This window comes from Heteronotia binoei, chromosome 12 (genome assembly GCF_032191835.1).
Source record: "Heteronotia binoei isolate CCM8104 ecotype False Entrance Well chromosome 12, APGP_CSIRO_Hbin_v1, whole genome shotgun sequence".
In the NCBI taxonomy this organism is placed as follows: Eukaryota; Metazoa; Chordata; class Lepidosauria; order Squamata; family Gekkonidae; genus Heteronotia; species Heteronotia binoei.
The window spans coordinates 49,063,240-49,084,537 of record NC_083234.1 but is presented as its reverse complement, the minus strand read 5'-3'; the positions used below and the strand labels follow the sequence as shown (position 1 = coordinate 49,084,537).

General features: G+C 43.8%; 1 protein-coding gene across 3 annotated transcripts in view; it reads right to left on the bottom strand.

Moving 5' to 3' along the window:
* LOC132580283 (hexokinase-2) overlaps positions 1 to 21,298 on the bottom strand; it is a 388,522-nt gene that overhangs the window by 3,671 nt on the left and 363,553 nt on the right. For 2 of the 3 annotated variants that reach the window (XM_060250997.1, XM_060250996.1), the window contains exons 4-16: positions 16,767 to 16,886; positions 16,177 to 16,272; positions 14,188 to 14,287; positions 13,152 to 13,335; positions 11,950 to 12,105; positions 11,608 to 11,841; positions 9,631 to 9,935; positions 7,782 to 7,930; positions 6,149 to 6,268; positions 4,358 to 4,453; positions 3,892 to 3,991; positions 1,569 to 1,752; positions 30 to 185 (exon numbers count right to left, since the gene is read on the bottom strand). In XM_060250997.1, the coding sequence (XP_060106980.1) occupies positions 30 to 185; positions 1,569 to 1,752; positions 3,892 to 3,991; positions 4,358 to 4,453; positions 6,149 to 6,268; positions 7,782 to 7,930; positions 9,631 to 9,935; positions 11,608 to 11,841; positions 11,950 to 12,105; positions 13,152 to 13,335; positions 14,188 to 14,287; positions 16,177 to 16,272; positions 16,767 to 16,886 (2,000 nt within the window). Of the gene's footprint in view, positions 1 to 29; positions 186 to 1,568; positions 1,753 to 3,891; positions 3,992 to 4,357; positions 4,454 to 6,148; positions 6,269 to 7,781; positions 7,931 to 9,630; positions 9,936 to 11,607; positions 11,842 to 11,949; positions 12,106 to 13,151; positions 13,336 to 14,187; positions 14,289 to 16,176; positions 16,273 to 16,766; positions 16,887 to 21,298 lie in introns of all 3 variants that reach the window. The other variant, XM_060250998.1, reaches the window with a different exon arrangement.

Below are 21,298 nucleotides of genomic sequence, written 5' to 3'. Positions count from 1 at the left end.
TCAACCTACCCTTCTAATTCAGTCCTCACCTTTCAATCTGTGACAGAAACTTGGTCTCAAAGATTCCCCTTGTCTTTAACCGCTCAGAAATCTGCCCACGGAAGAGCAGCCCTCGTTTGGTGAAATGGATCAGGATGTTCCGTACAATCTCACCAAGATACATCCCACTGATCATCTTCTCAAACCTGAGACAGAAAGGGAGGTGGGGGTGAAGGGGAGAGCACAAAGTCATTTTCTAGTTGAAAATGCAAATGATGGCAAGCAGAGCCATGTGCCCACAGTGGCTTGTGGGCTGCAATTCAGACTCCGGATTTGGCTTAGTGAGCATTCCAGATTGCGACATGCAATTAGAGCTGAAACTCCTGAAAGCTTTCCACATGGACCCCAGTCTCAAGGATGCACAGACAGCTGTACAGTTTCCTCCCCAGCATAAATGGAACAAAGTCCTTTTCAGCACCCCTCCTGCAGTGGTTTTGGCAGAGATCTCCCCACTTACAGGCCCCCTGCTGCTAACTTCCATGAATGCACAAGCTAAGGCCACAAAACACCAAGTTGCCTTAAAAAAGAGAGAGGGTAAACAAGAAAGGCTCTGCTACAGCCTTCAACAGGAGGGGAGGGCCGCTAAGTGGGATAAAAGTATAATAGAATAAAATGAAAACTCTGCTACCCTGGGGAAGAAGGAGCTCACAGGCCCTCTGTCTCAGGTTGTTTGTTTATGTATTTATTTAATCAGATTTATATCCCGCCCTCCCTTAACGGGCTCAGGTTGAGTGGGTGCAGCCAAGTTTGCTGGCTCTCCACCCTGTCTCAGTCCTGTTATGTGGCCCCTGTAAAAATCACTTGCCAGAAAGGGACTCAGGAAACATCATCCCTGCTACTTAACCAAGCTATCAGTAAAGTGCAGCAAAATGGGGAGAGTATGAACATGACCCAGGTTCAACTCTCCACTGTGTCCTGAAGCTCACTGGGAATTCCAAGGGTCAATAATGAGTTCTTAGACTAACCTACCTTGCAGCGTTGTTCTGAGGAGAATCCAAAGAGAGGGTCTCACTGTGAGATTCTCACATAGGCTACCCAAACTACTTAAAACCTCACTTTGTGGAGAAGGGGTGGTATATAAATTGGAAAAATATATAAATAGAAGAAAAGGAAGAGGAATCATTGAACAAATAAAACCTAGAACAGGGACTGTACACTGCATCCTTCACAGTGTAGAACAGACAAAAAGCACAAGCAGTTCCATGTTAGTTTAAAACAAGAGCTCAGTCGGGAATCTGACTAAATCTACAGTTTAGATGTAAAGATCCAAGTCTCAAAGGAACATTTTGTGGGAGGCAGACATTTACAAGACAAACACAGATGAGCAGCTAAGCAGGAGAAGAATCCTACTGGAGAATTTTAAGGTAAGAGGTATATCCTACAGGCTCCCCTGGCCTGATGCAGCCCTCAGAATCCCCTGCCTACTGGCATTCACACAGGAGCCATTTCATAAGTAAAACTGAATCCAGCATCTTGCTAGGGAGTCCCAGAGGCACAGGAAATCTTCTCCAGAGCCACTCACTGCTCACCTTTGTTTCCCAGGGTTGAGGGAATGCTCATCCACCAGGACATCAAACTCAGTCCGGAAGTCATCCAGGCAGTCATTGTCACCGAAGGCACCCCACTCCATGTTGACGCACATCCTGCCCTCATCTCCTTCCACCATCTCCACATTCTTCATCTCCTCCATGTAGCAGGCATTGCTCCCTGTTCCTGGGGATTCACATACAGCAGTTTAACACATTGAAGGAACATTGCTCAGGCTCCAGGAGCCAGAGCAGCTTAACTGTATTCAGTGCATAGTATACAGGAAAGGAGCAAAATAGGAGGAGGAAGAAAAGGACTGCCGCTATTACTTTTTTAAAGAAAGTCTCCACCAAACTTTTTTACAGAGACAGAAGGGGAAATATGCAGGCCACTTTCTATCCAGTGGTTCAGTAACAAGCAATCTCACTTGGCCCTTTTATCATATACCATTTAAGATCGTGGCAGCAATTGGTAAAGATTTTGGCCTCTGGCCTGCTGCTGCCACAATGGCAGCAGGTGAACTTGCTGAGCTAGAGAATGGCTGTTGGTGCTGAGCAGTCCGCCTCTGCTTGAAGGAGAACCTTACAGGCTGCCCAAGCCCACAATCTGTACATGTGCCTTCTCCACTGTGGGTCCTGCCTTTTGGAATGGTTTGCCTGAGAAGCTCAGGAAAGTTTCCGCTTTCCCGGCTTTCTGTAAACTATGCAAAACTGAACTATTCAAGAGGGCTTCTCTGTACAGGTAATAAGGTTCCGCTGTACACAATGGTTTTACAAACTTGGTTGGATAAACAATTAAGGGCTGGGGTCTATACTGCTGTGTATAGTTTACTGTAAGTAGGATCCAATTTATGTAATTTCTTTAACGTTTAACATGTCCTGTGAATACTATCCTTCAGTTTTTTCTCTGATTATAGTTGAAAGTATAATTGCAGTCATGAACCTTTTAAAATATTATACCATTTTATCTGAAATATTATGTTAGTGGTAATTACCTGTAATAAGATTGCTGCTTGGTTATTTTATTATATTTGAATGTAGAATGCAGAATTCTGTTTATCAATAAACTACTAGTTTCATTTTTAAAAAATTAACGAGATCAAAAAAGTGGATTATAAATAACATAAATAAATAAAAACTAAAAACACAAACACATAGTGTTTCGTGTCAAGTGCTTTCTAGCGTTCACTGGCCACAGCACTGCATGCCTCTGCAGCAGCAGGAGGGGTATAGAGCTTGGTACAAAGAATCACAGAGTGCCCTCAAGGATGCTGGAGTGGCAGAGAATTATCTTTGCATGCAAAAAGTCCCAGGTTCAGTCTCCAGCAACTCCAGTTTAAAAAGGGCCAAGTAGTGGGTTCAAAGGTGTCAAACGTAAAGCCCATGGGCTGAATCCAGCCCCTGCAGAACTTGGATCCATCCCACAAGCAACTGGCTCGCTGTTGCTTTCTTCTCTGGGGCTGCTGCCACCACTGCATCATAGCTTGCTTTTGCCCAGCTCCCTCTTCCTGGTTCCTGCTTTGTGTGGGAAAGAACCAAGCGAAGCCTCCCCTTCCTTCCATTGGCTGAGCTCTCCTCCTTTTTTTAGTTTTTTACTTCTATTACGTTTACAGATTCTTAACTTTATTAATCTTAAGGCAATCAAAGCAAGTTGTATTAGACTAATTGACCACGGGGTGGGGGGAGTTGTTCATTTTTCCTGCCTATAAAATGCCCCTGATCCCAGTGAATCTTCAACCCTGCCCTTGGGCTTAAGTGCTGAAAATATAGATGTGGCTCTTAGCCAAACAGTTTATCACTGGCCAAGACTGTGCATGGACCGCAATGTGATAATGCAAGGAGGAGAAAAGGTCAGAGAGAGTCCATTCGCTGTGGAAGTCTAAGCAAGGTCACCTGAAGGGAGCAGAGAAGGGCTTCACTAGGAACAAGGCAGAGTATATCCAGGGCTGTAGCCAGTGGTGGTGATGGGGTGACACCTCGTTTCAAATTGCTGGTGCCTACCCATACAAACATGAGACTTGGGGGTGGGGCTCAGATTTTCAGCTTTCTTAACTAAAAAAAAAAAGTATCTAGCTTGGGATCAGAAGACCCTGGCACAAGTGCTGAACAATGGCACACCAGTCCTCCATTCCAGCAACCAAGGAGCCAGTAGTGTGGGAGAAGACAACAGGGTGGGGGTCAGCAGGAGTCCCAACTGCTATACAGCTGAGTCTCAGCTCGCTGCATAATCCTTTCCCCCTCCCATAACTGGCAAAAATAGGATACATTATGTAAAATAAGTAAAAATTTATGCAGATTAGCTTAATTATATAAACCTGGATCTTACCAACAATGAGCCCAACTTCACAATATGGGTCTTCATAACCACAGGTCATCATGGTCCCTACAGTGTCATTCACAACAGCTACCACATCCAGGTCAAATTCCTGCATGGAGGTGGGGAGAGAAGGGTTCGTTTCATTTAGGGAGAGCAAGCATACGAGTTCTCTAAACAATCAAAACAAGCCCAGAACCCACCACCCACCACTAATACAAAACCAAATTGAGAAATTTGAATGAAGCACACAAGTTAACTAAAAGATATGCCAGTCTGCAAAAATATTGGCAGTAGCAAAGCTTCTCCCATCATTCCATTATTCTCATCTCACCCAAATAATGTATATATCATAACAACCTTTCATTTTTCATAAATCTTTTTTTTTTAGTTTTTTAATTCTGAAATCGCCATTGGAGTGTTCTTTTCACCAGGTAGTTTTTACGGAACCAGGAATTCTTACCCAAAGGGGACCTACCTCTCTCCTATGAATTGCATCTTTCAGCAAACCCACCACATCTTCTCCTTCACAGCCACTGGCTTTGAAACCTTTAGTCCAGGTCACGAGTATTCCCTTAAGACAAAAGTGAGAGGATACAAACATAAAATAGAGAGCACTTGGGGGGGGGGGGGCAGGAAATCAAAAAATCAATGGGAAGAAGGAAGGAAGACTGTATGATCCAAACAGTCTTTACTGGGGGCACTAATGAAAGTCAAGAATTGCATCCCAGAACAGACCATCTGAAATCACACCTTCAGATTGCAAGAAACCTTTCCCATCACATAATGTAGCTGCTCAGAAAAGCAATGCAGTTTGGACCAGTCTTGTTAATCCTTCTCAAACAATTTATGCTAGTATGTCCACCCACCCACACCTCATATTAGCAGCTAAATTCATTATTAGAATATTTTATTAGATTAAGTGTCTATCCACCCACAGGTTGTTTCCCAGCATCTTCAGGAAACTGATCTGAAAAGTTACATGCAAACACACCATCCAAATCATGTGCTGCACTTCTTTGAGTCATGACAGGCTCCTGAACCAGCCAAAATGGCCCAGTGTCGAAACTAAAGGCTTGCTATGGCAAAACAAAAAGGGAGCAACAGAAGATGTTGCAAAAGATAAGTTTTAAAGACAAAACAGCCAACTGCCACCTGCAAAGGTGGGCATGTGGCCCAGAAGGACAGGAGCAGGAAATAAAGTAGGATGCCAAAAATGCCCTGGAGCAAGTCAAACAACCAAGTCAGTGACAAGCACAGGCTTGCCCATTACCTCCTCACACTATGCCACAAGCCAGATCCACGCTGAATGGCTCCACCAGGACTATTCAGCTTGGCTTGCTCAAGGCAGCCACCAGCAGGCCTACCTGGGAGCAGCCCACTGCAAACATTCCTGCCATACTGAAGAACCAAATCTGTACCAGGACAGGAGGATTTATTAGACAGTGTTTTCAGGAGGAGAAGCCAAAGAATTATTGTTCAAAGGGCTCTGTCACTGCTTTTGCTCTATGCAGTATAAATAGGTCAGCATGTGCTGCAAGGAGATCTCTGGCAGCTTCCATACAATAAGCTTCCTTTTGAATTGCTATAATTCATTCACTCAGTTATTATGGAAAATAAAGATCTTACGGTGGCTGAACCAGTGCATTCTAGTGTTCTCCCTGGTGTCCTCCATTCTTTATGACATCCTCCCATCTTCCCCTGGGTTTCTGACTTTGAAGACCCTTATGCCACCAGTCTATCAAGTACAGACCAGCACTGTGCTACTGAGGTAGCCCTAGCAGGGGACATCATCTGGAAGGGGACTGGTAATGCAGTTGTGGAAGTCCCCACATTTTTGCATTGGTTTCCTTGCCATTTCCTGATTGCACAAAACAATATTATACTGCAAATGCTGCTGAACTAATGGAAGAAAACCAGAAACAATTCTAGTCACTTTAAATTTCACCCAACAAGATCATTACTAAAACTGGCATGTTTTAGGGCTTGAAACTGGTCCTTATTTTCATATTAATTTATTTCCCTTTTAATAAAGCAGTTATACTTAAACAAAAATTAAAGAAATGCACGGACGCTTTTGCCAATGAAACAGAATAAGAAAAAGAAAGGGGGTAAAACTCTGTGGGGGAAGGAACCATGCATCAGAACACGGTAATAGCAGTGCAGGGAAACCTATTGTCTGGTTTTTTCCATAGAATTTTTCCTGTTGTCCTCTTGTCTTTAAGACAAGAGAATGTTAGATTCCCAAATCATGGAGTAAAGAGTTTACCTCATCCAGCCTGTTCTGATAACAAGGGAAAGAAAATGTGAATCCGAGAGGCAGTGACACCCCCTTCATCCCCATGTACTCCAAGAAGTCCGAGATGCAGTGGACAATGTGGTCGAAGAGCTGCAAGACAGGAACCTTTGATGAATTCAGCCATCCATGATTCACAGGCAGACTAATAACCAATGGCATGAAACACTGCTGAGATTGCCTGTCTGTGTAGTTCTCTAATTATGGTAAAACTACCAATCAGACTGAAACCATCTCACAACTGGGGCAGTTTCCAGCTCCTTCAATTACACAGCAAAAATTGCCTTAAAGAACTTAACCATACATTACACTGTTTCTGGGCCTGATCCCACCATGTGCTGAAAGTTCAGAGCTTCCAGAGATTGTTCAAACTTAGTTCTTAGGTGCATGGAAATTGGATTTGGATTAGGACTGCTGTACATGGGGGCTTAGACCTTCCCCTGTGCCATTTTTCCCAACAAGCAACAGCCCCAAAGCCATTGTTTGCTCTTTTGAGGAGAGAGTACCCATCAGAAAAGCAATACAAAAGGTTTTGCAATGCTAGAGGGATGCAGCTCACAAATTAAAAGCAGATATTTCACTCCCAGCATCTCAATAACAATGCAAGGAATCTTGAGAAACACTGCTCAGATCATGCTGTGCAAAGCTAAGGAAATGTCTGAGGCCAGCCCTGCAACGTTATCAAATCCAATATCTTCTACAGCACTGCCTGGATATTTGGTGGCCAGGAGTAAGCTGGAAAGAAAGTCAGGAGTGATTTTGATTTGACCTGAATAGATTTGTTGTATCTATTCCTTTGAGCTCAGAATGGATTGACTTGACAATATATCTACATATTCTATCTAGAGATGAATGGAAACATGGTCAACATATCTTTTTGTATTAACATCAATTTTTGTGTGACTCCAGGTCAACACAGTTCTGGAATGCAAAAGAAAAGGCAGCCCCCACTCATTCTTTGCATTCCCCTTTCCTGGAACCTCCAGTGCTCTGAGCTATAGTTTCTGATCCCAGCTTTAGAACACAAAATCCACCTTTTCATGACAACATCTCTGCACCAGATGGAGGGATTAACAGACCTATGTTCTTTTACTTCCACCTCTTAAGGCCCAGCTCCCAGGTGAAGGTAAAGCTGCTGTCATAGGAAGCAGCAGCAAAGCTCCCTCACTGCTCAGGTCAGAAAGTGAGCCTGGCCAAGGAAGCCTTTTCTAGAGGCCATGTGGCATCCCCATGACTCAGCCTAGCCTATTCATGATCTCCCAGGAGTTCTCTCCTTTGGTCAGAGCTGGATAGCAGGAGACAGCACTGTGCCTTGCCTCACATGATCCACTAAGAGTGGGAGGACTGACACACAGTTTTCACAAAATGCTCATTTATCATTCCTAATATTTTAATTCAGTCCTCCTCTCCACTTCCTAGTACAATAGCTATGATGCCAGCTTAAATCAGTGCTGCTAAACTATCATATAATGAGTCAGGCAAGTGGCCCACATATGGTTTTCAGCCCTTTTAAACCACAGATGCCAGGGATTGAATCTGCTCACAAAGAACGAGATATGGCCCCATTTTCTTTTAGGAAATTATCCCCCTTGCTCCCACCTCTCACCTCCTCGCCCGTTCCTTGCATGATATCCAGAGGGATTGCGTAGATCTTGTGGTGCATCTCCACACTGCGCCTCATCCCATTTCGAATCCGCACAAGCAACACACGGAAGTTTGTGCCCCCAAGATCCAAGGCCAGGAAGTCTCCTTTTTCTGGAACCAAAATGAACTTGCCTTTAAAGCCACTTTCTGTTGCTACAGCAAGATAATCCAGGAACACCAACACTGGGTACTGAAAGCCTCATTATATGATGCCCATTTCCTAGTCTGATAGACAGATGGGGCCTTGGAGTTTCATAACTCTCAGGCATGTGTGGGCCCAGTGTAGATCAGGAGTTAAATGTCTTCTTCCCCTGCACTGTTCAAAGGGTCTTGAGGAGCCTATATCTGCCCCACTGGGGAAACATAACATGTAGCCCACATTAAGGGTGAACAGAGGTTCCCCAAGGCAGTTTAAACTTTGGAAAATGGTACAAGCGGGAAGACTTAAAATTCCTCTCCCTCTGCATCATGGTCCTGATCTGATTTGTGCCCACATATGCCTAGGAAGTCTAGAATTCCCCCCCATGACTGTTGCCGGGGGGGGGGGTGTAGCAAAAGCCCAGCAGGAACTCATTTGCATATTAAGCCACACTCCCTATTGTTTCACATACAGCTTTTAGTAGAAAAGGCCTAGCAAGAGCTAATTTGCATATTAAGCCACACCTCCTGACACCTAGCCAGCCAGGACTGCGTTCCTGTGAGTTCCTGCTAAAAAAAAAAAGAAAGAAAAAAAGAAAGAAAAAGCCCTGTTGCCAAGGAAATCCCTCTGACTCAAGCAGCCCAGGCAAAACAGCAAAGAGTCAGCCCTGGCACAAGGCAGTGAGGCAGCTGATGCAAGCAGACACAAAGGAGGCAGAAAGGGTTCACCCAGGAGCATTAAGAAATTCTTCTGTACAGGCAACTACTGAAAGAAACAGACTGTGCACAGGAGAACTGCCCAGCAGATCATGACCCAAATTAATTCATTGGGAGGGAAGCGACATTTTGATTTTCCTTCTTTGGCACAAAAATATTTTGATCCAGCCCCACAGTCACCCCCCACCAAACACATATACAATCACACCCACATACTGTCTCTAGCCTATCTGACACAATGAAACTCCCTTCTGACTCTCAGTATGAGCAACCAGTGACCTAGAACATGAAGCAAAAACAACACAAGGCCTTTTCTCCCAAAGGTTACTGTGCAAAATCCTGCCTCAAGTTTTAACAGTCCCTAAGGTCCATCAAAAAAAGGGGGGGAGCAGGACAGACGTCTCCCTGTGGGTCAACTGAGGTAGCAGAACAAGATGCAAAAAACTAAATATATCCACCAGCTGTTTGGGAGAGAGGATTCCTATTCCTTAGAAATTAATAAATTTTTCATTCCAACACGAGGGACTAGTGTAGAAAGAGAATAGGAGTTTCCACTTAACCTTCTGCTATAAGAGAGACACAAGCATCAGCATGCCTAGAACCAAGCTATGCCTGCATTGCAATTCAACCAGAGCTCACAGCAGGCAGGATTCACAACTTCCTAGTTTTGTTTTTAAAAGAAGAAAGTTCCAAACATGGACAAGCAATTCCTGGTGAATCTCCAAAGCCAAAGCTGCTGGAGATTTCCAGAAGACAGGGTTTCAATGCCATTATAGCTAAATTCAGGATGCATTACATAAAGTAAAAGAATCATTCACTTTTGTTTAACTGACATAATTTAGACAGGGCTCTAAATTGTCAGGTCTGAACCCAGATTTCATTCATTCAGAGCACAGAGTTCTGAGTATCATAGTACTAGGTGGCAGCCACTCACATACTCCCTACACCCATCTTACCTGTTCCATCTGGGGTGGCACACACGTAAGTGGGCAGCATCTTCAGTGTGGCCTCATCATGGGTCTCTTTGGCCAGGCCCAGGTCCATCTCCTTTTTCATCCTCTCCTTCACCTCCAGGAGCTGCTCATGGCTGAGCCTCAGAGGCTCCAAGATCTTCTGCCGGGCCTTGTGTTGAGCTGCCAGTCTGTAGGCCACAGCAGTGACCATGGCAGCTCCTTTGCCACTCCCATCCTCTGAGCGGACAAACCGGATGTCGCAGTCAGGCAAAAGGCGGCGCACAATCTTGTGAAGGCGGCGGGCAAAACTACACAAAGTGTCAAGCAACAACAGAAATTGTTACTTGGCATTTCACGGTCTATACTAGGGGTGGCCAAAGTCAGGAGCCACATGCAGCGCTTTCACACATGCTGTGTGGCTCTCAATTCGAAGCCTGCACCACCCCTGTTGGCCAGCTTGGAGAAAGCATTTTTCTCTTTAAACCACTTCTCCAAGCCAAGCTAGTCGGCAATTTGGAGAATGTATGTAAAGTTAAAGTTGCTTTCTTTCCACCTCTCCCTCCCCCTCCCCTATCGCATCTATTTACCTTCCCCTCCCTCCCTTCATGTGACTCTCAAACATCCGACATTCATGTCTTGTGGTTTTCAAATACCTGACTTTTACTCTATGCAGCTCTTGCAGTTTGGCCACCACTGCTATAAAGCCTACTCGTTGCTAAGCTCCTTCTTCGCTCAATTTCTTCTCTGGATTCTCCCTTATTCTTCACCAACCCCTCAGGCAAACTGTTCCTTTCTCAGTCCATGGCCTATGCTGCAATTTCCCTAAACTTCCTTGCTTATGTATCCCTGAGCTTCCCTCACACTGGGATAGTTTCTCAGTCCTCTGCCCACCTCACAAAGCATCCTTAGGATCCTATAAAGTTTCAGTCCCTGCCAGACTGATAAATGCTCCTTTTGCTCATCCAGCCCTGATGACAAATGTTAGGATCACTTTGTCCTCTGAGCTACTTGAATGTCCTTTGCCTTCACACCAGCCTAGCCACATAGTACTGGAGGCCTCACCACTGCAAGCCCAATACATTGTGAATGCTGCTTCAGCTCAGCAGTCCTCCAGCTGGCTTTCTCTCTTCAAAAGGAACTTCTGACCCTATTCCCAAAGTCTTTCATGAGGACACTCCCATCAGCAGAGACTTCCAAGCCTCTTTTCAAGAGGCATTCATCTACTGCCACTGACTGCCTTTGGAGCACAGCATTCAAAGATTACTTCTCTTAACTTTGTGAAAGATAGGCTTCTTTCTTGGAAAGGGACTAACACACAAAGTGAGAAAGCACAGCAAGGTGAGAATAACTTGGGTTTGTGCACATTATGGTATGTTAGTGCCACTTCATTTGCACCCCTTAGAGTAGGGATCCCCAACCCCCAGGCGACAGACCAGTACCGGTCCATGACCTATTAGCAACTGGGCTGTGGAGTGAGGCAGAGGCACTACAACACCCCTTTCACCCAGTCAGACAAAAGAGGCAGTGCGGCCTAACTCCAAAGTACCACCTCTTTCATCTGCCCAGGTCCCGGGCAGAAGGGGCAGTGCAGCAGGGACCTTCACCACCCCTCATTTAAAGACCCCCATGGGAAGCAGAGATGGGACATGGGGGGCAGCCTAGGGTGGCAAAAACCCCACTGGTCTGTGGAAAAATCGTCTTCCACAATACTGGTCCCTGGTGCCAAAAAGGTTGGGAGCCACTGCCTTAGAGAACCTGTGTGGTAGAGTGTTGGACTATGATCTGGGAGACCCAGTTTTGAATCTACACTCTTCTCCTGAAGCCTGCTGAGTGACCTTGGGCCACTTTCTTTCTCTCCGCCTAATCTATTTCACAGGGTTGTTGTGAGGCTATAACGGAAAAACTAATGATAAAAGCCACTTTGGATCCATTGGGGAGAGAAAAGCAGGGTATAATAAATAAGATACATAATTCACATACTGCGGGTGTTTCTTATACACAGTGCCATCCACTCCAACAGTGGAACGCAGTCTGTCGACTCCCTTGTTTTCCTTTATGCGCCGAAGCACAGCAGCCAGGGCAGCTCCACAGAGATTTGCTGAGCGAGTGGAGACAATTTCACAGATGCGCTGGGTGGCAACGCAGTCTTCGTGGGATGGGTTCAGGCCCAGTTTTGTCAAGACTTCATGGGCTTTTAGTAGGCCTTCTTTCTCCCTACAGATCCGGAGGACAAGGAAGAGTGTGAAAGCATGCACAGCTTCAGGGGGCCACCCCTAAGAAGCTACACATGATGTGAGAGCTCACCCCTTCTCACTCACTCACTTCTCAATAGCAGAGACATAGCGGGTCTCAAAGTGTCCTGTTGTCAACAAGTCTGATGTGAGCTGCCCACCAAAGAGGAGATGTTCCTTGGTCATCTTCACCAGGATAAGCCTGACCAGTTCACCCATGTACATGCCACTAATCATCTTCTCAAACCTGCAATGCCCAACACAAGGGATAAAATTAGAGCTCCAGTTATTACATCTCCTCCCAAACACATGACAGAAACTGAAGACACTGGGGTGCAGGAAGGGGAAAGGGGTCAAGCTCAACCAAATGATGTGTGTGTGTGTATTTGTACTACTTCAGCATAGGCTTTAATCAGCTTATCATTATGTATCTGAGGGCCTTAAGCAAACAAACAGAATCTCTGAACTCTGCATTCACAGTTCAGTCAACAGGGGGCTCTGTCTCCCTTTAGGTGAAGAGACCAATCAACTAGCAGGGGGTGGGGGAGCTGATAAGGATGCAGCAGACAGAACACACAGGCCATATTCAGGTGTTACATCCCCGAGGAACTGATTGTCCATAATTTACCCACAATAGAAAGTACAATATGCGAACATGCAGTTTTAGCCCTTTATCAAATCAAATGGTTCCTGCAGCTAAAGAAACTTCATCAGAGGAAACAGTTGCTCTACAAGAGGAAAAGAGAGGACTGAATTCAGAAAGACTGCCAACAAATCTCGACATCTATTTCCCAAAGACAACAAGCCCCATACAGAGACTGCATTCAGACATCATGACAAATCTCTGCTTGCCTGTGACAGACACAAACTGTGTCTGCTCCCTCTCTAACCTACTCATATGTGGACTGTGGCAGACAGCTCTGGAAGCTTTCAATCAAATGCAACATCCAAGGATGGGCACTCAGACAAACTGGAGTTTGTCCCCTCTACCAAAAACCAGGATTCTGAACTGAGATTAAACCATGGGTTAGAATTCCAGTTTTGGAGGCGGAAACAAACTCCAGGTCACCCAAGCACCCACAACTGGATACCGTGACAATTTGACTGAAAGCTTCCAAAACCAAGCTGATTTTAGATCATATATAAGGAAAGGAGGGTGAGAGTCCACAAGCATAAGAGACCTTGTTTGCATCCATCATAGATTAACAGAAGTTTGCTGAACCATCTGAGTGCAGCAAATCAGACAATTACAGCAAGACCCCAGATGCAGTCAAGTCCAAGAGTTCTGCTTACAGTTGCTTGCCCGGATTCAGTGAGCCCATGTCAATATCCCGGTCAAACTGAGTCCTGACGTCATTGAGGACCCCATCATCCCCAAAGGCTCCCCATTCCATATTGATGCACATGCGCCCTTCATCTCCCTCTACCAAGTCAATATGGCGCATCTCCTCCATGTAGCAGGCATTGGATCCAGTGCCTAAAAAAAAAGATAGAGAGACCATGGAAGATCAGAAGAACAGACAAAGGGCCTCATCAGTTCCTGTATTCAGTTATTTATCTCCATGATTTAAATTGACTACTCAAGGCAGCATGCAACTACAAAAAAATACCATTAACACAAAATGAAAGTTGCCACACATTTCCAAACATACCTATGGCAACTCAAAAAACCAACAGTGTCAAGCATGGTAAAATTCCATTGGTAATTGATTGTTTTAGGGTCCTCCATAAAGCTGGTCTGTGAAATATCCTGGAGGACCACGGTCTGTTAGCTCTGTTATTCGTTCCCCCTCCCCCTTCTTACTTTATTGCTTGCAAAGTAGAATTAGAGAGAAACGAAACTAACTTGAGAAAGAGTAATCAGTACCTTCCCATACATTCCTGTTAGGGAGTGTGACATCTGGAAAAAGCCTGATAATGCCATGAGAATGTAGACATTTATAATAGTTTATGTGTGAGAGCGCATCCCTCACCCCCACCTTTTGGAATTCTTTTGAAGTAAGCCTTAAAAGTATTGTATCACTGTATCTTTAGCAAGAATCTGTTACACTAAAAGTATCAGTCTATCAATAAACGTAGTTTTGTATCAAACTCAACTTGTCATTGAAATCGCATGCTTGACAAACAGCTAAGATAAAGTGACCTGATCGAATGATCTACACTGAGAAAAAGACATAGATCTGAACTATTCCTCATCTTTGGTTTGTGTGTAGTTCTAATACTTCAGAAAGTTCCAGACATTTGTGGAGTAAAGGGATTTAAATCCCCTCAAAACTTCCAGTTCAGATTCCCAGAGGAAGCCTTCTTATTCCCAGACATTACATCTTACCAACAATAAGTCCAACTTCACAGTTGTGATCATCATAGCCACAGGTCATCATTGTCCCAACAGTGTCATTCACCACAGCAACGATATCTATGTCAAAGTCCTGCAGAAGAGTTTGGGAAACAATTGACTCCTCAAATGGTTCCAGCTTCAGGTATGCACACTGCATTTTCACTGTCAACGATTGGTGTAATCAGCTATCAATATCCAGGTGTACAAGAAGACATATATGATGTGGCAAGCCATGATGCTGAATGAGGAACACTACATTTAATTCACACACACCTGTCCCTCTCTAGAAAGGAGAAGCATCAGTAGCCAAGCTGTGGTTAGTGTTGATTGGCTGGAGCCACCCTCCTATGCCCCAATAATTTCTCACAGCGAAGCTCTAGCTACACTTCTGGTTCCCAACTGAACATGGATATGCGCAGGGATGACACATTATGAAGAACTGAAAAACCCATATTTGGGAAGGGGGAACAGAAGAGTGAGTACAGCTTCATTGGGCCCATGACCACCCACCCACCCAACTGGCTGAACCAGTTTTGGTATGACTACTATGTCAATCACATAGCTTGGCTTCCAGCAGCAGATTTATTTATTGTCTATCTTTCTCACTGAGAATCAAAGCAGATTACATAATTACAATAAAGCATTCAGATCAGTTTAATGCAGATAGTGTGTCAAGAGAGATGGCCACCTCTATCAATCAGCCTGACAGTTTAAATATCAGCATGTGTCCGTGTCATAAATTTAAAACAATAGCTTGTTTTCTGATATGCCATCTAAGCATTAAAGAATAAAGTGAAATGCCTATCAATAATCTCAAATGCCCGGGAGGGAGGTGGAAAATGTGATGCAATGTATTGGTACTAAATTTCAAATAACAGTTATTATAATATGTTGCAGAATAATAAAAATTGTTTTACAAAAAAAAATAACAATGTCAAATGCCTATCACTCTTCTGCTGTTCCCCAGCCAAGATGAAAAGCTTGAGATTGCACCTTTGAATATCGAAGTGATCTGCCTTAATTACGCTCAGATGGGAGGGGAGAGTCAGATGGGATGGATCACATTCTTAATTGGCTTACACTGGTCAGAGGGCCAGTGGTTCAGTTTTCTATAATTTAGCTTGTAACTATTTGGCACAAGTATTTTCCAAGCATGGCCCACTAATACCATCAGGGCCAGGGACCATCTCGCTGTATCTCCAGCCTGCTGCTTTGTTACTTATGCTGATTTGAAGCTCTTGTAACTTGCCCGCCTTCACATATGTATGTGTATGTCAAAAGACAGATTTTGTTATTTTATTGCCATTGGTTAAAGCCTGAACCACTTTTTAAATCTTTTCATTAAAGCCTATTGCTTTTATTAGTATCTTCTACTGATTGTGAGAGTGCAAACACAGTTCAATACCCAGCCTCAGTCAAAAATATCACAAGGGGATTTGTTCCAGGATCCCAGGTCTGGTGACAGGGGAATCAAATCATTCCCCGTCTTTGACACAGTCAGCAATGCAATTAACACGATTTAGCACGCGTTTGTCTTCACCCTTAACCCCATTTAGGACATTCAAAAACTAATTAACATCCTTCCTCAGATTCCCATCTGTCAGCCCAAACTCTCATCCATTCTCAAGCTGGAGAGAAAAGCAGTTTAAATGAGTTAAAGACATTAGAACAGAAGCACCATTTCTGTTTCCCATTCCATGCACACACACTTGTTATCATATCTGGTTGAACAGCTCTTGATACAATGCAAAATTCTGCAAAATCTGTCAACCAATATGAAGTGGCACAACCACCAAACCATGGTTGATGATGTTTCTATCACTAAAGGAAGTGGGGGGAGATGACGAACTTCAGACAAAATCATGCTAAAATCACCCTCGTTTCCATTTAGTTAACGAGGGGGCAAACTTAAAATTCAGCAACTAAGAAAGATTGGAGGGAAAAGAAAAAATACATAAAGACAAGACAAAATTATATTACCCCTCGTTTTCTAATGGCTTTCCGCAGCAGGGAAACCACATCCTTCCCTTCCACGCCACTGGACTTGAATCCTTTGGTCCATGTCACAAGGATGCTCTGTTTTTAAAAAGATGAATGAAGGTGTAATTTATTTATTTTATTTATTGCGAATATTTCTATGCCAGCTCTTCTGAGTCCTCATCAACGTGGTTTACAACTTAAATCCACATTACTAAAACACAAGCCATCAAAATACAAGCAGCACAAGAACTATCCATAAAACAGAAACAGACCACTAAAATTACATCTAAAAAAACCATAACCATGTAGCAGTATCATTCTCTAAGCCTAGAAGCTGTGCTTGCAAATTACATTTCAGTTTGTCCTGGAATCATTTGGTAATCATGACATGACTTTTGACCCTATTCCACTCATACGACACCAAGACTAGTGGTTCTTCATCACTATTTTTTTAACTGAAGAATAGTAAATGGTCCATATTATGCATTTCATCAGGAAATACTGGCAATATTGTAATCAGAATACTTCACAAAATCATCTCCGTAATCCTTAGAACAATATGGTAAGTTACAGGTAAGACCTTCATTTACCTCATCCAGTTTGGTCTGATAGCAAGGGAAGGAAAACGTGAAGCCCAGAGGCAGCTTCTGGTCCTTTATCTGCAGCTGATCCATGAAACTAGCCAAGCATTCTGCAATGTGGTCAAAGAGCTGCAGGACAGACAGGAAAACACATTGTCAGAGATCACACTCTGCTACACCTTGCATCTTCTTGCATCAGCATTCCCTGCTGCAAATTCACCTATTTCCAAATGCCATTCACATAGGGTTGCCAATCCCCAGGTGGGGGCAGGGGATCCCCCGGTTTGGAGACCCTCCCCTCGCTTCAGGGTCGTCAGAAAGCGGGGGGAGGGGAAGGAAATGTCTGCTGGGAACTCTATAGAGATTTATTCCCATAGAAAATGATGGAGAATTGATCCGCGGGTATCTGGGGCTCTGGGGGGGCTGTTTTTTGAGGCAGATGCACCAAATTTTCAGTATAGCATCTAGTGCCTCTCCCCAAAATATCCCCCAAGTTTCAAAATGATTGGACCAGGGGGTCCAATTCTATGAGCCCCAAAAGGTGCCCCTATTCTTCATTATTTCCTATGGAAGGAAGCCATTGAAAAGGTGTGCCGTCCCTTTAAATGTGATGACCAGAACTCCCTTTGGAATTCAGTTATGCTTGTCACAGCCTTGATCTTGGCTCCACCCCAATGTCTCCTGGCTCCACCCCCAAAGTCCCCAGATATTTCTTAAATTGGACTTGGCAACCCTACATTCACAAGTCCTGATTTTATCTTCCCATTACTTTACTTATTTGGTAAACAAAAATGAAGTCTGAGTTCATTCAAATCTCAACCAATTTAGATCACTTTGATCTACAACAAATCTCAGTCACAAGCCAAAGGCAGAAATCTGAGAACTCCAGATATTTCCAAGTAGAAAATAGCAGAAATCGCAGACTGTGTAAACTCAAGCAGATAAAATACTAAATGGTCCAGGGGAAAGCCTGAATTTAAATTTTTCACTGTGTTCCAGAAACAGATGAAGCAGCGGAGTACTTTACTCATTACATTTTTATCCCACCTTTGCGCCAAGGAGCTCCATGCAGCAAAAGTGTTTCTCCCCTACTTGATTCTACTCTCTTCAACCTTGTGAATTAAGTTAAGCTGAAAGAAAAAGAAGCTGGCCCAGTGGCTAAGTGGGAATCCCTTCATGATTATGGAACCTCCAAGCCACCAAGAAAGGTGCATATTTAGCACGTGTGCAACGTAAGCCAAGCTGATTTCTATAGTCTCAAAATGAAACACGTTTGCTCATTAGCCAAAACTTGAGATGTAGAAACTCCCCCCACTCTGAAGAGTACAACACAGAGCAATCCAGGAATGGCATGCAGGACTTTGTTTACATACTCTAGCTTGGGTTTCAGGAAACAGCAGACATTACGCTTGCACAGTACAAGCATCATATATTAGCACTGAACATTTATTGTTAACTTATAAGACTTTTTTTGTTGCAGTGTGTATAAAGGATTTTTAAGAAATCATGCAACCTAGCTGCTTCTGACCAATGTTCCCTCTAAGGTGAGTTACTCTGAGCTAGCTCACAGACTTTTAGCCTCCAGCTCACACATTTTTGCCTTAGCGCAGGAAAAATTTCCCTTAGCTCAGGAAAAATGCAGTAGCTCATAACTTTAATACCAGTAGCTCACAAAGTAGAATTTTTGCTTAGAGGGAACATTGATTCTGACCAAAACTGCCTGTAAAAAAGTTAGCTTTTAAAGGCAACAAGTACTTGTGAAGTATACGGTCTGAATGTGTAAGTTTATTTGTACATTAACATGTGTTGGTAGTTATCTGTATACAGTATGGGATCAGCTGGTTGCTTCAGAGACAAGCAGGAATTTGTGGGCAGTCTCTAGCTGGCCACACAATTTTGCCTGCTTCATACTGTATCAGAGAATTTCCTTCTTCTTCATTTTGGTATTTTTTGTATTTGCACGTATGCGCATGCCTGGAAGTCATGGTGACTTCTGGCAACCCCTACTGGGGCATGGAGAATGTTCAGATAAGTGGCTTGATAACAGCCTGCCTCTGCCTCCTGTTCCTGGTATTCCAAGGGGCTCTCCCATCCAAGTGCCTGCCAGTGTTGGCCCTGCTTAGCTTCTGAGACCTGATGAGATCAATCTTGCCTGGGCTATCCAGGTCAGGTCAGGGAGTTTACATTTATTGAAACAGACCTGGTCAGAGTAGACATGATAAGGTCCTCACTGAGGGGGGCAAGTATGAAGACAGCAATAGTGCTGGTCAAGTCTGGGTGAACTCACTCCAAGTTTTGATAGGTCACTTGCTGGTAGCAACTCGTACCAGAGTTAGGGTTAGAACAAAGCAGGAGTCAAGTGCACCTTTAAGACCAACCAATTTTTATTCAGAACTTAAGCTTTTGTGTGCTCTCTTAGCACATTTAATCAGCCGAAGAGATCAGGTATTGTGAGCAGTTTGTACAAGCAGTTTGTTGATTAAGAGGGCAAACTAACTGATCACATGGTCACATAAAACCTGATCCCCTCGTCTGATGAAGTGTGCTCAAGAGAGCACACGAAAGCTTACGTTCTGAATAAAAATTGGTTGGTCTTAAAGGTGCACTTGACTCCTGCTTTGTTCTACTGCTTCAGACCAACCCGGCTGCCCACTTGGATCTATCTAGAGTTAGGGTTGTTTATTTTAAAATAAGTAAGTAAAAAGTTGCGCCTTTGGTTACTTTTTAAACTTAAATAGATAGATTTTTCTAAAAGAAATGAGATGGGTAGGGAAACTTGGCAAGCACCTTGAAGCTTCTGTTGATGAAGGGAGTTTGCCTAAGCCAGCCATTTATCAGCTGTACAGCCACAGTAGGGCAAGGGTAGGCTGCTCCCTGGGTGTTTTGCAGCACTCAGTTGAGCCCTAGCTGCTGTACCAGAGCAGGGGAGGAGGATTGGTGGGGCTCAGCAGCACCTCTTACCACAACTCTTTGCATGAACTATGTAAGGTATAAACAAAATACTGTTCTCCTTGCTGCTCTCATGTACACCCCCCTTGCAAAATAATAGTGATTCAGCAGACTAACAAGTAATAACAAAAATCCAGCTGAGAAGAAGCTTGGTATGGCTTGCTGTTTTTTCCAACTCTTTATACATACACAGCCTCTAGCCTTGGGCAAGAGCGCTCCAAAGACTGGCTTTAATGTGTATTTCCCTCTCACAGGAACTTCAGCCCTTTCTTTTCCAGGCTGAGCACCGCTTTACCCCTCCTTCTACCACCTGAAGTCAGCATGAGCACAGCCAGCCTAGTAGTTCAGTCACAATTAAAAAAAAAAATCACTATTTTACCAGAAGAAAAGAGAACTGATGAGAAGATGGTGAAGGAGGAGGAGTTCTGTCACCTCTTTGTTGTTCTTTCATTTTCAGTTCAGCAATATTATCACTTTTCTCCTTTAGTATTTTTAGCTAAATTTATCAACAACAAAAACCTCACTCCACAGAGGGCTGCCAGCAAAAAATGGAAGTGATGTCATTGCACTGGGGCAATGCCCTATGATCTACTTAGAAGCATCCTAAAATCCCAAATATGCCCCATTTGCCACCCAAAGTTTTCAGTGGCTCCCAAGATTGTAGAATGCTCCCATTAAGCCACCAGCCTACCCCCTACACCTGTCCATACTCCATACCCAAGAAGAACACAGAGACTCTGGAACACACAACAATTCTGTTGTGATTGGAGGAGATGCCCATTTTGCAGTTTTTTTGCCAGCAACTGCTACACTGACCCAGACTTATGTTCTTGGTACACCCTATTGGTTTGCTTATTGCACCAGAGTAGTCTGTTTGCCAATTCTTTCAGTCATTTTCAAATGATTGTTTTTATACCATAACAACTAGGAGCCACATAAAGTAAGCTTAAAAAGTCATAACCATGCCTGGCTGCTTGCAATCTAATAAATCGTGTAACACTTCTTAACAAGGAAAAAGAGAAAACTGAAAAGGGGGTTGAAAATAATGATAACACTTGTACAGTAAAGTTTATTCAATATTTCTTAAAAGGTTAAAAAAAAGAATGGATCTCAATGGGCAGAGCATTCCCAAGAAAGGGAGAAATCAACGAAAGGTGAGATGCAACCAGGCAAATCAGTTGAAATCTGTGGTTTTGAAAGAGCTCAAAGAGTGGAGACACTCTGGTGGAAATTAAAATGAAGGCCAGCACAGTGTAGTAGTTACAGTGTCCTACTGGGACTCAGGAGACCCAGGCCTGAATCCCCACTCTGTTGTGGAAGCCCTCTGGGTGACCTTGGGCCAGTCACACACTCTCAGCCTAATCTACGTTACACCACAGTTTTTATTAGAATACAATGGAGTAGGGGAGAATGGTCCTCTATGATGCTTTGGGTATGGACTGGGGAGAAAACTGAATCACATACACATACACACAAACTGCCTTATTCTGAATCAGAGCTCTGGTCCATCAAGGTCAGTATTGTCTACCCAGCCTGGCAGCAACTCTCCAGTGTCTCAGGAAGAGGATTTTCACATCACTCAGTACCTGATC